The sequence below is a fragment of the Colletotrichum gloeosporioides genome, assembly GCF_011800055.1.
Source record: "Colletotrichum gloeosporioides strain Lc1 chromosome Unknown consensus_42, whole genome shotgun sequence".
Taxonomy (NCBI): domain Eukaryota; kingdom Fungi; phylum Ascomycota; class Sordariomycetes; order Glomerellales; family Glomerellaceae; genus Colletotrichum; species Colletotrichum gloeosporioides.
The window spans coordinates 265,191-281,896 of record NW_025544687.1 but is presented as its reverse complement, the minus strand read 5'-3'; the positions used below and the strand labels follow the sequence as shown (position 1 = coordinate 281,896).

The window sequence follows — 16,706 nt, the reverse complement described above, 5'->3', positions numbered from 1 at the left end:
CTCGGCCTCAGCAAACCTTGATGATGGTGTGGGAGAACGGGCGCCGCGGCTGCGCTCCCGGCAGGCCAATCCGGCAAAGGCGACCCCGCATCCGGCTGCTGTCGATAATGCATGGGATATTAGGATATATGGGTTCTTCTGATCTCACCAGGAACACCTCCTCAACAAGAAATGCGCGCTCCGCCACTCAAGTCGATATCTTCCTCCGACGTCGGGTTATTAGACCCGACCGACCCTCCCAACCTATCGCGAACTCCCTCGTCGCTCAGTCTCATGGAGACGGACGAGAAGCGCCAACCCAGCTGGAGCCAGGAACACGAGCCGGAACTTGAGAAATGGAACGGTACTCGGACGAACGCCTTCCGATATGTCGCCACTTTGTATAGCTTCATCGTGATGGGCATGAATGATGGAGCCGTCGGTGTAAGATTCCCTCGCAAACGCTCATCCGAGACCATCGCTGACGATATCACAGGCCTTGCTGCCATATGTGGGCTGAACATCCCATCAAGATACCGTTGAGCTCTGCTGATTCGGTGACAGATTGAGAGCTACTACGACGTTTCATACACGGTCGTTTCTCTCCTTTTCCTAGCACCATTTGTCGGCTACATCATTGCCGCTCTCACGAACAACTTCATCCATCATCAACTGGGCCAGAGAGGCATTGCAATCATCGGGCCAATAGCCCGAACCATTGGTTTCCTCCCCCTGGCCCTACACCCACCGTACCCAGTCCTGCCATTCGCCCTGTTGGTGACAGGATATGGCAATGGCCTCGAGGACAGCGGCTGGAACGCCTGGATCGGCAACATGCAGAACTCGAATGAGCTGCTCGGGTTCCTCCACGGCGCGTACGGGCTCGGTGCGACAGTTGGCCCGCTCATCGCCTCTGCCATGGTTGCCAGGGCCGACCTGGAGTGGTTCAACTTCTACTACGTCATGACAGCCATGACGGCCCTCACCTTCATCCTCACCTCGACTGCATTTTGGAAAGCCACGGGCAAGGTGCACCGTGAGAAACACCCTTCGTCGACGGACGGCGCCAATCACACGTCGACGGTAGCAGTGATTCGTAAACCGATCACATGGCTTCTCGCGTTCTACCTGCTCGCATACGTGGGCATAGAAGTTGCACTGGGCGGCTGGATCGTGACCTTTATGCTGCGCGTGCGGCACGCGGAGCCGTTCCTAGCTGGCATCACCACGGTTCTGTTCTGGCTCGGGCTGACACTCGGTCGGCTGGTGCTGGGCTTTGTCACAGGTCGCGTGGGAGAGAAGCGGGCCATCGCCGTGTACGTCCTCCTGTCTGTCGTCCTGCAGCTGCTGTACTGGCTCGTTCCAAACTTTGTCGCATCGGTCATCTTCGTGATGCTGCTCGGTTTCTTCCTCGGGCCGCTGTTCCCAGCAGCCATCGTCGCGGCCGCGAAGCTACTGCCGAGGGACAACCATGTCAGCGTCATTGGGTTTGCTGCAGCATTCGGCGGGGCTGGCGGTGCCATCATCCCGTTCGGCATCGGAGCCATCGCGAATAGCAGAGGAGTTTGGGTGCTTCAGCCCATCGCGTTGTCGGTGCTGGTTGTCCTCTTTCTCTTATGGCTGTGTTTTCCGGGCGGTTACCGGAAGGGCGGGTTAGAAGAGGCGAGGAGAAATCGGGAACCCATTGGGAACGATTTTCGGGCTGCTGTGCGTTGGGTTAAGAATCTTGCATCATGAGAAACGCATAGCATACCGTCCTTTCGTTGCCCTCTTTTCTAATAGAACATCATCGCGGATGAAGCCTGTCGGTCCCATGCGATGCAGTCTACGCTATGAAATGTGGCAGGTCCATGGCATAAGCATTGAAAACCAAGAACTTGCATAACTTGCATGCTGATGACGAGCGTTGGTGAGATGGGATATCGGTGAGGGAGACGGTGGGATGCAAAGGCGAGGTGTGAGGCAGGAAGGTTCTCGGTGGGAGTTCCCATATTCACCAACGAGGCAGGCAAAGCGAGGCAGAGGCAGGTACGGACCTTACCCACCGTCTGAGTTGTTCCTGCCTAATAAACCACACGTGGCGTGGCGGGTTCGCATTCACTTTGGGCAGTGACAGCTCATTCGGGTTCCCGCTTTCCCTTTCCACTCGAGCCGGACTTCTTCCAGAACCGAGACGCACCTTCCCGTCCACAACGCCGGGTCGAGGTTCACAAGGTGCCCTGCTGTTGACCTCGCACCTTCCACTGTCCTTTCTGTGCCGCTCACCTCCTTGCGGTTCTTTCCCACGCAGTCATTGAAGCAACCCCAAAGCAGAGTCATTCACCGAGGTCGAGGCCGAGACCTGCATCACTGACGTTCGCTTTCCGGCCCGGCTCCCGACTACATCTTCCACGTCTGCCAACACATTTATTGTATCGCTCCATAAAGCCTTTCGCTGACTACCCAAAAGATCAACCGAGTCACGGAATCGTCCAGCATGGCATTCGCCCTCAAGTTCGACATTCCGCTTTCTGTCCGCTCGTTCGCCCCATTTCCCAAACTGCCCACCGAGATTCGACAGCAAATTTGGGAGGATGCCATCTTTGAGCCTGGAATGCAATACCTCCGCATCGATACAAAAGCCCGCTCTTTTGTATCCCACGGGTCCGTAGCCCTTGGCCCCCCGGACAGCGATGACGAGGATGACGACGTTCTACCTGACTTTTCCCAGGAGAGACGCCATGGTCCCCTCGTACCAGCAACGCTGAAGCCTCGGTTCGCGGCGCCTCGAGCCAACCTGTCCAACCACGTCTCCGTCAACCAAATCATGGCCACCCTTTCTGTCACCTGCTCTGAGGCAAGGTCCGTGGTTCAGCGTTTGGCCAGCCATCCAAGAACTCTGAAGCTTGATGACGGCCGTGTGGTATCTCTGGGTGCCGCAGACGATGTCGTCTTGTTGGAATACATTCCGTTGAGGTCAATGGGAGCCGGCTGTCGCTTGGCTCTGAATATCAGCTGCGACCAGCTCGCCAACATTCGTCGAGTCGCCGTCCAGTACTGTCCCCAGTGGGAAGGTGCGACATCAGGCTACTACTGTCGACAATGCGGAGAGCATCACTTTGGCAGCCGCAAGAGAACGTATCCTCTTCACCTATACGAATTTCTGGCTCGACACCTTCCAAATCTCGAGGCTTTCTACTTTGTTGACTACATGATCCTCCGCAAACCTCAACCGGAGGACGATGACGACTTCGACATCCCCATGGCCGACATTCCCCTGGCTGATTGCGACGGCCCTCAACCGGCCCCGTGCGAGGGTGCCAGCAAAGGTAAGGAAGCCTACCAGGTTATCTGAGGCGACTTGCTGACGATTCTGTCTTTGTAGGCACAGGCAGATTGAAGGCTGATGATGAGGGGTCGCCTCGGAGGTACAAGAGCGCGCGCCACCTTTTTGAGGAAGTGGACGAGGATGAATGGGTTGTCAGGGGTAAGGTTCTCGATACTCTGTCCTGGGTCCGTAAGAGATTCAACCAGTACGCCGCACAAAGCAAGTTCAGCAAGCACAAACATCCTAGCAAGGTCCGCTTCGGTGTCTTAGCTTGTGAATGGATCAAGAACAAGGAGGAAAAATTGGTCTATTCGACCACACGAACGGCGCAGAACAAAAGACGAAAGATATCGGAGCCGACCGAAGCGAGCCGCAGTCGACCGCCCCGAGGGACTCTCTCGACACACCACACAGGAGGGCGACTGCTTGCAGCGAACTTGCCTGTGCCCCTTCCTGTGCCTATGCCCACGCAAGCAAGCTTCGTGTTCGGACAGATGACGGATTTTGATTTCAGTTTCGGTATTCATCCTCAATAGCCTGTGGGAAGTGCTGGACGAATAAGACGTGGCCACGACGGCGGGCGCGCTTTGAGGAGGAGCCGAGTGGAGGTAGCTTCTCCTTATTGCCCTACAGTACAAAATACATGATGGACCATCGATATTGATGGCATTCCCGACCTCCTAGATACCAACTCAGTAGTAATGATAATACATGATGAGCGCTTGGATCTCAGGACGCATACTGCAGTGGTGTGACCAAGACAGCGTGTCGCCGCAAAACAGACAGCTGTGATGTAAGGGGCTGTAGCCATGCAAAAGGTATTCTACCGACCCTTGCAAATGTTTTTGCTTTGCTGACAGGCTCGAGGCAGATCTAGACCCCGACCTCTGGAGCCAAAGACGTGTGTACATACACACATACTTAGTACATACACCCGCGCATCAGCAGTCTCCCATCCGCCTAGAGGTGCGGGGCAGTGCAAAGCCGGTGGCAGCGGATGATTTCCGTGACGTCATCAGCTGAAAGACACTGGTTGCATCATAGTCTCCAGAATCATCACTCGTCGTTTGGTTGCCTTGCGATGCAGAACAGGCTGCGACAAAACTCCATGGGAAAGGGAAGTCATACGACAAAAAGTGAATGGAATGCACATCTCGGACAACTGGGGGACTTATAGACCGGCCTAGATTGCGCTGTTCGGTCGATCCCAGGGCTTGCCGGCGAGGCATCCGACAGGATTGGGATTGGCGCCCTCTGCCCTGATTTTGAAAGCAGATTTCGGGGTGCCATGCGCCCGCTAAGCACCCCTGCACACCCCCAAATGCTCTTGTCAGGGTCCATCCACGAGGGAGCCGGATGGCAGATTGGCGACTTTTGATCATGGGAATTTTGCCAATTCCCGATTTCTCGAGTGCGCGATTTTGGAAGACGAACTGGATGGCTGATCCCTTTCTGGAATAGGCATCGTGTCAGGAGTCCAATTCCACGATCCAATACACGGCGCTGGCAACATCTCCCCAGCTGCAGCAACATCACCGTCGCAAACCCCTAGGACTTAGCATAGAGCTACGAATACTCTCATGGCCAAGAGAAGCAACACTCAATTGAAGATAATCGAGCAGCATACGTCATTGCTCAAAAAGCCGTATGCTCCATGAATTCATCGGACCCGAAGGCGCAAGGCAGTGAGATCAACCATCAACAGCCAAGGGGGCTGACGCCCAGGGTCCAGCCCGCAGTCTCGACCCTTTTTCTCCAGGGCCCTTCCTATTCTGACCACCTTTTGGTTGCCTTACTGCTTCGTCGCGACACACCGAAGTCCTGCTCTTGCCGGACACAGCTCCGGGTTTAATTGAGAGATCTCCGTGACGTCAGTGTTCCCATTCTGTACGTTGCTTGGCGATTGCGAGAGGAAGGCCTGGACGGGTCTTTTTACATATTGCAAGCCGGATACCGCTGCGGCGTGGTGTCTCACCTGCAGCGAGCCGGAGCTTGGTCCGCAGACACGCCGTTATGGTCCCTTCATTAGGACGTGATCGCAAGGAGCCGAGTCAGCTGTTGCAGTAACACTGCAGACAGTTCATGGCATTCTCAGATTCCCTACCCCAGACAACCAAAATCGAAAAGTCCAGACCACAGGGGAGGGTGTAGATCTCTGTGAGATTTCCGGAGTTGTAGGGGCGGGTGACTGCTGAATCCACGCTGTCGACGCCTTGCAGACCCACTGACAGTGCCGTGAAGCGAGTTCCTGTCGTCTAGAATAGGTCGCGGCCCGTTCAACGGCTACTCGAAGTGGAAGATTGCCTTGCCCGAGATCGTTGACATAGAGCCCGGCGCAACGGCCGCGACGGCCTAGAACACGGCATCACGTCACTGGCTGGGAAAGCCACGATGTTCATCGCCCACGCCAACTCTGGTGGTGGTTGTCGTTGACAGAAGGCGTGCCTGTAGCGTAAGGCTCCCTCCACGTCCTCGGGTTTGGCTTTCTGCCCACCATGAACAGCAGGTCCATCTATCCCTCCCTCGTCAGGGTGCGGTGACGAGCTTTAAATATGCCAACCCGTCCTCTTTGGCTCGATCGTCGCGAACCATGTAGTTCACGCTCATCGTGCATCTTCATCAGCTAGAATCGCCAACGCCCTCGACATCACGGTGCTTGATCCTCCCTTGTTTCCCCTCCAGCTCGGTGCACAACAACCGGAAAGTATTGGACCGGAAGACCCACTGTTCCCGGGGCCCACTGATTGGATGCCACCGGCACCGCCCAGGCGAACCACTGCTCCCCCCAGCCCCTACCCGGAGCAGGGGATTAAGCCATCAGCATGCCCACCTCGTCAACAGCTGCAGTCTGCGGCTTCAATCAAAGGTTTGTAGATCGCCACCTGTGGACAGTGCGAGCTTCGAGAGCGATTAGCTGACACCTTCCCCACAGGTCCGTTGAAGAAAAGTCAACAACCCCGCCGCTCACTCCGACACTGCCGGAGGAACGCCCCGCAATTCCCGTCAGGTCGGACCCGGGATACTGCATCGGTCGGTTCTTGGGCTCCCAGCAGCATGCAAGTCCACCGCTTTCCCAAATGGCAACATCACCCAAAACAACAGACGACGCCGAAAAAGCCGGTCGCGTTCGCATGGCGGGTATCCTGGCAGAAATTGGATTTCCAGTGTCGGATTGACAGATAATGAGGCGAAAGATGGTGCGCATCCAAGGGAAGACCATACGTCTGCATCTGCACGTGGTCTTGATTGCTTACCATAGAAATACATCACATAATTTGGCAAACCTTCCGCAGTGCGCATGATGTGCTGCAGCATTTGCCCCGTTCTTCGCAAAAGGCGAGCTTGTGACGTCAATATGCTTCCCTGCGTGAGGCGCTGCTCGAGAGGCGAGAGGCGAGACTGGATGAGTCTTGGTCAGCAGCGGCGACGAAGCCTTGCCTTTGCATATCGGTCTTGGCCCCCTGGGAGTGATGTAGGAGAGGAGAGAAGAAGATCTTAGCGTGATGCGCACCTCAACGAAGACACTGAGTGTCTGCCGTCATATTCATAGGACGACGTACGCGAATCGCTTTCAGCAGAACGGCCTGACTTGATCATGTGCAGAACAGCATGAGCAGAAGATGGCAAAGAATTTTTCAGTTACACGGCACCCAGCCCCATCAAAACCCGGAGGCAAATCACCGGACCTCTCCTCCTACGCTCCGGAAATACGCCGTGCACTACAAATTCGCAATGACATTCTTCTTGGGGAACCGGTAATAGGCATGTGATGCTCAAACTGCAGAAGCAGCAGCACGGGCTGCCCTGACATGTTTCGACGCCGTGCAATCTCGGCGCGCAGACCGAGCCACACTTTCCTCCTCCTCGTTCCCCTGGCAGGATTTGCCGCTAGAGGTTGGCCTCCCGGAGACGGTTGGTTTTGGGCACGGGCCGCTAGTTCGCGCGTTTTCTTTCGACACGAGAGAAGACGATCTTATCGCTGTCGGATGCGAGGAGTTCCTGCAGAAAGTGCGTCAAGACCTGTTTTTTCTTGGCACTCTGGAGGTTTGGCCGGATGTTTCCTTGTCTTCATCCCTAGTCTTGTGGCCCTGAAATGCACATGGTGCATGGTCCAACTCTGAGCGCGCCGAGCTCTTTCTGCTGCTGCTGCTGCTGCTGCTGCTGCTGTTCTGTTTCTGCAACCACGTTGGTGAGGCACCACAGCGAACAGGAAAACAGCTCGCTTTCTCATACCGCAAACGAGAGGCCCGAGAAACACACTTCTCGGCTTAACACACCCTTGTCGCCCCTCTCTGGTTCAAACCGTCAAACGCGGGGTACAGCTTGCAGAGACACAATGCTTGGATTTCGGTTGATGTTTTGTGCTGCACAACGTCGTCCTGCATAACCTCCTGTTTGGGGCTTTTAACCGTCACGAACATGCACATCATGACATGCTCAGCCACAGCTTGCGAAGCATCTGCAGATATTGATGCGGACGCAGGGTTTTGATCGCCTGGCAGGCTTCACTGCAAGGCGGAAGAACCAGGCGCGTGGAAATGGATGTCGACCCCTTGCATCGTTGTCCGCAATCCTAGTCGCGAGAGTTGAGATGGCTGGAAGCTTGGGGCAGAAGGGATTTACCCGTCGACAAGGTACGTGATGGTTGGACCTTGGACGAACTCGCTATCAATGCCGTTAATGCATGCCTGCCCCTGGCCCCAGCTTTCAAATATCTTTGTACTCACGGCATAAACCCGTCTTTCGGAGACTGCAACTTTGCCCATGTGTCCGATGGGAACGCGATGGCGGGATCCAAACAACATTAAGAGGTCTTCAGCCAAGAAGCTGCTCGGTCTCTTGATAACCGAGGTGGACGGACGAGAGAACTAGATCCCGGTCAGGATCTTGGCTGGTCGAATTATCACAGCTAAATCGAGGTCTTGACAAATTGGTGGCGCCGGGCTAGAACTTGAATCGAAGCTTCTTGGGGGTTGGTCCATTAAGAGTGGCGTTCACTACGGACGCTACTAATTAAGAGTTGCCTAGGCAATCATCCGCCTTGTTTCTCCGTGGCCAAGACTTAGTCTTAGTCTCAGCGGGAAGCTTGGAGAACACGAGAAGTCCCAACTCTCATTCTGCGATCATGATTCAACAAAGAGATATGATGATTACTCAGTCAAAGGACGCAGTTCCTATGGCCTTGCGGCTTAGCGGTGACTCACGAGTCTGTCTCCGGACAGGTGTTGCCACAATTCGCAATGTCAAGTGAGTAATTGAGCCACACTGAAATGCTTCACAGCACAGACTGTTGTTGTTTCCTAGGGCCATTCGAGGCTCGGGCTAGCTCGGGACAGTTAGTCGTCTTGAATCATGCTACACCTCAACGGGTGCCACAGATCTGGAGAAAGCTCTTGAATCACCAAATCAGCAACGGTAAGCCGGCAACTCGGTGTGACACAGGTCATGGAGTAATCAATATCTGCGTGGCACAGAATCACATTCAACGGATGAATTGGGGAAATGCAGTGCAGCTTTCAGAAGAGAGTAGACCGCAATATGGTCCTCGCGCGCACGGCCCGGTGCTACGGCGGCATGTGAAACTCGACAGCGGCTTACTACGGGGAGATCGTCGGGACAATGGGGAGGCTTGAGAGTCGCAGTGCGGATGTCCAGACTGAACCTGGTGGTTGGGACTAAGGCGAGCTGGGGAGGGAGGAGGGAAGGGGGCAAGTGGACGGCCTATAGTCAGCGCCATGCGCATCTGAGGCTCTGAGCTTAGCAGGGTAATGCCGAGGGCGGGCGGTGGTCCAAACCTCGCTCCTACAACAGACCGAAGCCCCGGAGAGAGAAAGAGAGAGCGGCCCTGGAGAGAGTTGAGCGCTGGCAGCTGTCCCTCGTCATTTCCCGCAACCTTGTAGCGATAAAGTATGCTCTAGGGGCAGGATGCGGAACTAGACGTGGCCAAGGCCACCCACGTACTCCGTGCCTGTTGGTCGGATACTTTCTCCAGGGTAACGGAGCATTGCTCAACCCTTGAATTATTTTGATCCCTTTTTACCATGGAGGATTTCAACATGGACCTCAGACGGTTGCCCTCAAGGTGAAGACCAAACAATCAGTCCCAGCACCATGCAGTGGTAGGCCTCTGGACGAGCAGGACAGGCCTGGGATCAGGGCAATGCGCCGCAGAATCTCTTCTGCTAAACCACGCCGTGCGTTGATTGTTCCTCTCCCTGCGTGGTACCTTGCTCTCCCAGAAATGGCTGGCGAGGACCCTCAAGTTCCTTAGCTTGGAGGACTCAAGATAGACTACCGGGCCACGCTAACAACAAGGTTTGAGCAATGGCACTAGTCCATGTCGGTTCACGTGGAGAACAGAGGCGACAGACACGGTTGACAAGCGAGAAAGACGTTTCACGATGCTATGCTTCGACAAGACGCTGCCTACAGCTGCAGATGCTCTTGGGCCGTCCTGTGCTGCACTGCGCCCTGCGCCTAGAACGCTGCAAAAGGTACTTCTCTGCTCCAGGAACGAGACACTATGCTCCTCTTTTGGCTGAATACTTCGGGTTCCCGATAGCGTCAATGACTTCTCGGTCTGAGGCTTGGACAGCTCGGGGCCTCTGCCATGCAGCTTGGCAATGCCCACCACCACAGCCCTGCCTGTGACCGGAGAACCTCTCCCTGCTTCCTTCCCCCATCAGTGCCACTCTTCGTCTTGTCATGGCACAAGCTGCCGGCTGTTTCGACGCCTAGGGGCCTCCCGTGTGATGCCGAAGCGGATCTCCGGCCCTGCAGTATGGGAAGAGGAGGAGCAGAAGGAGCACCGTTCACGCAAGGCATGAGTTGTTGACACCCAGAACATAAATATCCTATCACGATCCCGTCTCTACCCAACTTTTCTCTCACCTCATCACGCACCATCAGCTTCACTTCGCCTTCGACAGCTAGTCTCTCGCCCTTTACAACTCTTAGCAGCCTCGGCTCATTTCAACGCTCGCTCAGCATTTCCAACTTGTCCAACACCCTTCACCTCAACAACAACCCCCCAACCTTCACAATGCAGGCCAAGATCGTCGCCCTCTCCGCCATTGCCGCGGTCGTCAACGCTGACCTCCGCCTCAACACCAACGACATCCCCTCCGACTGCACTGCCATCTGCCGCCCCATCCGCGACCTTGGCAACATCTGCACTGTCAACTTCATCCCCGGCCAGACCAACAACAACAGCGACCAGCTTCAGGATGAGCTTGACGCCCAGTGTGTCTGCACCAACAGCTCGTTCGATGTTAAGAACCTGGCTGCTCAGTGCTCCTCTTGCATGAACGAGAAGGTTGCCAGCGACCAGCAGCGTAGCCTTGAGGGTGAGTATCCAACAGATCTTTGCAAGCTTGTACACATAGACTGACTCTTTCCACTCCAGGTATCAACTCCATCATGAGCCAGTGCGGCTTCCAGTCCACTTCCTACGCCTCCTCCGCCACCTCTTCCGCCAACACCGTCATTGTCTTGGCCACCCGCCTGACTGCCAGCTCTCAGCTGACCACCACCATCGGCGGCGGTGCCACTCCCGCTCCTACCTCCGAGCGCTCCCGCACCTCCGAGGCTCGCACCACCACCTTCCTCACCTCCAACGGTGGCGGCTTCCCTTCCATCGCCACCTCCACCATCGGTGGTGGCCGCGAGACTGGCTCCCCCAACGCCGCTGCCGGCGTCGTTGCCCCCGGCAGCAACAGCGTCCTCGGCGCTGCTGGCCTTGCCGTTGCTGGCGCCTTCGCCCTTGGCGCCTTCATGCTCTAAACGCCTTGCCTGGCTGGGTCTTTGCCTACAAAGCGGTATACAATACACATATGCATGATTGGATGACTTGTAAAGATAGTGCGCTGCGATACACCGGGTAAAAGTGGAGGATAATGGTAGTTTGATTTAGTCTTATGATGTTACGGTTGTGCTTTGGAGTATTGAGGAAAGTGTCACTCCCTTGGTGGTTGGACCTGGCCTGTGTGGAAATATCTCTGTACTGTTAGGAAAGATTGCTATTGGATAGACGCCTTAATCAAACTGGTTTTGACTTATATAAACATCTTTTTCTTGAGTGATATGTGACTGATATTTTCTCAAGTAATTTACCAAAGTCATCTAGCCTAAGGATTCTTCCTCAAGGATCGTGTAGACTAGTCCTTTCCTCCCACGTGGAGGGCCACGACAACATCTGACCCTACTTCTACATCCTGCTTATGACTGCTGACGTGTGCATCCACCCGTGACAAGTCTACCTTTTGAAATTTTCGCAAAGGAACTTCCATTTCAAACAGCGTATCAATTTCCTCAAGCGTCCGGCCCTTGCACTCCGGGACGCACAAATAGACAAACACCAGGGACAGAAAACCGATACTGCCGAAGATCAGACCGACCTTTGACCCCAGGTTTGCATATGGTGCGTTCAGAAGATATGGCAGCGTAAAGGCGATTGTGAACTGCATTACAATGTTGACAACGCTGGCGGTACGATAAGTGATATCACGAAGACGCATGCTCGGAATCTCGGCAGACAGGACGTGCGAAGTGGGCGCCCATCCCAGGGTGAAGCCAGTGGTCATGACAATCATCATGGCGACGATGGCAGACTTGACGGGAACGCTCGGGTTTTGGGTGAGTCCGAGACCACCCATGGCGAACAGACCGGCCGTCTGAATCGATCCGCCGAAGAAGATGACATTCCTGCGATGTTGGTGTCCGCGTCAGCCAATCGGTCTTGTAACTACCTGGGAGAATCCTTGCGGGGTGCAGCAGATGAGAGCACAAACTTACCTTCGTCCCATCTTGTCCAGCAAGACCATTGCGCACAGGCACATGAAGATGTTGATGATTGATGTAATGATCGTTACGGTGAAGGGGTTGATGAAGCCGAGTTGTTTGACAAAGATGGCGCCGTATACGCTGGCGAAGATGGAGCCTGTTGCCTGCAGGAAGAAGTTGACGCCGATGACGGACATGGTGCGCTTGGTCATTTGCTTCCCATGGAACATGTCCTTGAATTTGCCCTTCTCGACTTCTCTGTCTATTCCGGCACGAATGTGGGCCATCTCAGCGGCAATCTCGTCTTCGGTAAACTTGCCTTCGCGGAGGCGAGTGAGGGCGATGAGGGCTTCTTCGTTTCGACCTTGCATAGCAAGCCATCTGGGAGACTGTAGACGAGTAAGGTCAGCATTCCACCGGCTGCGAGCCTATAAAACGGGGGGAACATACCTCTGGGACGAACCAAATGCCAGCTATCACTATCAGCGGCACTAGATAGAAGAGCCCATATGGGATCAGGTACGCGGCCGACGAGTTCAGACTACCCGTTCCCCGCGCAACAACATTGACGACCAAGCCACCAACCTATACACGTCAGCATTTAGTCCGTCCATTTCTGAGAACGAAGACGTACTGCAAGACTTAGTTGGTATGTCCCGACGACAAAGCCGCGGGCGCACTGAGGTGTGATCTCGGATTGGTAGATGGGTACCACGGCTAGCTCCATTCCGATGTAGATGTATGCCAGGATGCGAGCTGCCAGTATCTGATCTCGGCTCTTGGACGTCATGATGACCGTTGTCGCGATGCAAGACCATACGCTCATGGAGAACATGCACATGCGTCTGCCGAACCGTTTGCTTACGGAGCTTCCGATCAAGATGCCTGTTAACATCCAATGTCAATCTCAGCTTTGCCCCATACAACCGCCAAATTCTCTTACCTATCCCAAAGCCAATGTAGGGCAAGCCTGCAAAGAGGGAGAGCCACCAACTTTCCAGGTAGTACACCTTCTTCTGAGGGTTGTACCACCCAAACTGGCGTTCAAAGGCGTCCATGGCTTGCGTAGAGTTGAAGCCCTGTTGGTCGAAGCCAAAGTTGAATTGAGACACTGCGATCAACATCACCGTGGTGAATAATGACCTGTTGAAGGTTTTTCTCAACTTCAGATGGCCAAACATGATGACTGATTCTGCCGGAGACACTGTTGTTGTTCAGCCCGGCTCAAGTGCCTTGCTCTCCGCGAGGAGTCGACTGAGCCGATTTTATACTGATCATCCCGGAGAGCTGGTATCTTGTAACTTTCCGGGTTGCAATTGCGCCATAACGACTTCGATTGACGATTTGCCGGCCTCCAAGTCGAGAAAGTTGATGCCGGAGAAGTTGTCCCAGCATCAATGTGCGAAGTTGCAACTCGAGATGCCAAGCGAGCTGCCCTCCCGAGTCGTGATGGGTCCGCGCCTCCACTAGTGTCAGGAGGAGGTCTTGAACTAAGCCGAAATCGACATAGCGTCCGTGTCTCAGGGACATTTCTCCCCGTCCTTCCCCGTTGAGACTCCTGGTCAGGAACGGGCAATGCCCGACCTTTGTAGAAGAATGATGATTTACGCTTGCGGCCAGTCAAAGAACACATTCGACTTCTCTATGGAGTGAGACATTCATCTGGGGACATTTCATTGGCAAGTTTGCGAGATTTATACTGGGCAAGAAGACATGGTGTCTTTGATATTTCCAGGGCCCCTGAGACGATGCTGATTGTGTGAATGTTGAAGATGTGAAAGGCTTCTGAGATACCCAAAAGTCAGTGTCGAAAGCATGTCAAGAGCAAACACAAGGATGATACAGCGGGCTACATCACTGGTCCCGATGTTGTTGCAGTTTCCACCCCCGGATCTCGGCGGATCTCGAGTGTGGGGTTGATGCCACCACTTTTCGATCGTCAACGGGGAAGCACGGGGAGATAACTTTCGAATTACCCGCGGATTTGGAACGACCTGCGCAGACTCCATTTCCTTGCAGTTTCAGCCCCTCAAAAATCAGGAAAATAATTTCCAGATGAGAACTAGCAGTCATTGCGTCAGCTTAAAATGTGATTGCGACATGCTGTTCGGATTACAATGTTCTAGTCGCCATTGATCTTGCCATGGTGAGAAGTTCTTGAGCAGCACCACCGCCACTTCCCAGCCCGCCATCTCCTTACTCCAACTCCTGAACTCCCCGCACTTCCAATATGGCAAGCAAACGGCCCAACTTCCTAGTTATCGTAGCCGATGACCTCGGTTTCTCTGATATCAGCCCCTATGGCGGAGAGATCAACACGCCCGTGTTGAAGAAACTATCGAAGGACGGCATTCGCATGACCAACTTTCACACGGCATCAGCATGTTCTCCCACTCGCTCAATGCTGTTCTCCGGAACCGACAATCACATCGCAGGACTTGGTGCGTTCTCAATTAGAGATTTCCCGACAACAAATGACTGACAGTATGCAGGCCAAATGATGGAACACATGCGGCATTTCGGCGACTACTTCAAGGACAAGCCCGGCTATGAGGGGTATCTGAATTGGAGAGTTGCAGCTCTGTCCGAGATTCTCCAGGACAATGGTTATCACACAATTATGTCTGGAAAATGGTTAGTGCGAACAAGCGCCAGTCGGTGCTGAAGACATCTGAATACATACTGATCAATGGCGTAGGCATCTCGGCTTGTCCAAAGAACTAGCCCCATGTAGCCGCGGGTTCACCAAGAGCTTTTCCTTTTTGCCCGGATCTGGGAATCACCACGCGTACGAGCCTCAGCTTGACGATGACGAGTTTAAGATCCCATGTCTCAACACCGAGGGCCACTGGATGGACGGTGACAAGTTCATCAACCACAGAACGGACCTCCCTGAAGACTTTTACTCGACAAGATATTTCACAGATCGCATGATCAAGTTCCTGGAAGAGAGGAACGAAAAAGAGAAAGACGAGCCTTTCTTTGCCTACCTCCCATTCACTGCCCCTCATTGGCCCCTCCAAGCTCCTCGTGAGGTTGTCGAGAAGTATGGTAAGTTGAAGATTAACTTTCCCAGTGAATGGCTGCTAATGATCACAGCTGGAAAGTACGACGATGGACCGGATGCTCTGACCCAACGTCGTCTGCAACGGCTCGTAGAGTTGGGCCTCGTGGACAAGGGTGTTGAGCACGCGCCCCCTACCGGCGTTTTAGGAAAGGATTGGAAGGACTTGTCAGACCTTGAGCGCAAGGAGTCAGCAAGGAAAATGGAAGTCTTTGCTGCGATGGTTGAGCTGATCGATGAGAATATCGGCCGCGTGATTGACCACCTCGAGTCCACTGGCGAACTCGACAACACGTTCGTGCTCTTCATGTCTGATAACGGAGCCGAAGGAGCGGCGCTGGAAGCAATCCCCGTAAGTCATGCGCCATTCCCGCCAACTAGTCTCTCGACCGCTCTGACAATTGTTGCAGATGATGGGCGGAGAAACAACTTTTGCCGGCGTGATTCAAAAGTACTACGACAACAGCCTTGAAAACATCGGGGAGAAATCATCCTTCGCTTGGTACGGTGTGTGACGTGATCCACAGTCAGCATCTTCTTAAAAGTAGGATCTGACGAGAACTTAGGAGCTCGATGGGCTTGCGCAGCGACCGCGCCATCTAGAGGATCCAAGTGCTGGATTACCGAAGGCGGCATTCGATGCCCATGCCTCATCAGATACCCCCCTTTCCAAGCTAAGGAAGAAGCCATCACCCATCGTTTCACGACAGTCATGGACATTCTCCCTACCATCCTAGAAATGGCTCAAGTGCAGCATCCCGGAACCTCGTTCAGGGGCCGCGAAGTCGTCATACCCCGCGGCAAGTCCTGGTTGTCCCACCTGTCCTCCCCAGACTACTCCGCAGCCGACTCGACAGTGCATGGAGAGGATGTTCATGTTCACGGTTGGGAGCTTTTCGGTCTCAGAGCCATTCGCGAGGGCAAGTGGAAGGCAGTCTGGCTCAACAAGCCGAGGGGAAAGGACGATTGGGAGCTATATGACGTCGAGGAGGACCCGGCCGAGATGAACGATGTGTCAGACAAAGAGCCCGAGGTGATGCGCCGGCTTGTCAATCACTGGGAGAGGTACTATGCGGAGACAGGGATGACCCAGACACCAGAGTTCCCCATCACTAAGGCTTAGCACACGGGTGAACATCAGACGACTCAGTTCAGATGACTTCCGGATTGTGGGGTTTACCCCTTCCAGCGTTTTGGTCCATCAAGTTTACGATCAGCGCCGAAGGGAAGGGGGGACTCTCTTCATGGACCATTGAAAGTGGCTCATTTGTGACAGATGTAACATCTTCAAAGAAGGAGTGTTTGAAGTATTCTCGCAGTCTACATTGAATCCAATGACGGCTTGCATCGCTGCACGTTTTCAGATCCATGCCAAGAACTCTGCATTGACCCTCATTATTTGCTTCGGTGAGGCCGTTCTCAAAAGAGCGAAAGAAGCACCGCGTACCCCGTCCTCATTTTGTGACATGGGTCGCCAAGAAAGTCACTTTGATCATGAAGAAATGGCACGATTTGCACTGCGAATTGTTGCGTGGAAGTAATTTTCAATTTGTCGTGGGATATCTTGATGGGGGC

General features: G+C 54.1%; 6 protein-coding genes across 6 annotated transcripts; 5 read left to right on the top strand and 1 right to left on the bottom strand.

The window, feature by feature from the left end:
- Window positions 1–171: 171 nt before the first annotated feature.
- GCG54_00002848 (Bypass of stop codon protein 6) lies at window positions 172–1,716 on the top strand (the record flags this gene model as incomplete). The annotated part of the gene is made up of 3 exons (XM_045402930.1): window positions 172–423; window positions 476–490; window positions 544–1,716. 3 exons carry the CDS (start codon window positions 172–174, stop codon window positions 1,714–1,716), a joined length of 1,440 nt encoding a protein of 479 aa, XP_045264661.1.
- Window positions 1,717–2,455: 739 nt separating this feature from the next.
- On the top strand, window positions 2,456–3,822 carry GCG54_00002847 (uncharacterized protein; the record flags this gene model as incomplete). Its single annotated transcript, XM_045402929.1, has 2 exons — window positions 2,456–3,287; window positions 3,344–3,822. The coding sequence occupies 2 exons, from the start codon at window positions 2,456–2,458 to the stop codon at window positions 3,820–3,822; spliced, it is 1,311 nt and encodes a 436-aa protein (XP_045264660.1).
- A 2,286-nt stretch (window positions 3,823–6,108) lies between these two features.
- GCG54_00002846 (uncharacterized protein) lies at window positions 6,109–6,462 on the top strand (the record flags this gene model as incomplete). The annotated part of the gene is made up of 2 exons (XM_045402928.1): window positions 6,109–6,152; window positions 6,219–6,462. The coding sequence occupies 2 exons, from the start codon at window positions 6,109–6,111 to the stop codon at window positions 6,460–6,462; spliced, it is 288 nt and encodes a 95-aa protein (XP_045264659.1).
- A 3,662-nt stretch (window positions 6,463–10,124) lies between these two features.
- On the top strand, window positions 10,125–11,068 carry GCG54_00002845 (Protein CAP22; the record flags this gene model as incomplete). Its single annotated transcript, XM_045402927.1, has 2 exons — window positions 10,125–10,632; window positions 10,692–11,068. Coding segments are annotated over 2 exons (885 nt in total), but the record flags the coding sequence as incomplete, so codon positions are not given.
- Window positions 11,069–11,442: 374 nt separating this feature from the next.
- GCG54_00002844 (High-affinity gluconate transporter ght3) lies at window positions 11,443–13,269 on the bottom strand (the record flags this gene model as incomplete). The annotated part of the gene is made up of 5 exons (XM_045402926.1): window positions 11,443–11,989; window positions 12,080–12,456; window positions 12,518–12,652; window positions 12,702–12,952; window positions 13,011–13,269. Coding segments are annotated over 5 exons (1,569 nt in total), but the record flags the coding sequence as incomplete, so codon positions are not given.
- A 1,028-nt stretch (window positions 13,270–14,297) lies between these two features.
- Window positions 14,298–16,254, top strand: GCG54_00002843 (putative sulfatase PB10D8.02c; the record flags this gene model as incomplete). The annotated part of the gene is made up of 6 exons (XM_045402925.1): window positions 14,298–14,508; window positions 14,560–14,701; window positions 14,766–15,118; window positions 15,167–15,483; window positions 15,542–15,638; window positions 15,698–16,254. 6 exons carry the CDS (start codon window positions 14,298–14,300, stop codon window positions 16,252–16,254), a joined length of 1,677 nt encoding a protein of 558 aa, XP_045264656.1.
- Between the last annotated feature and the right edge of the window lie 452 nt (window positions 16,255–16,706).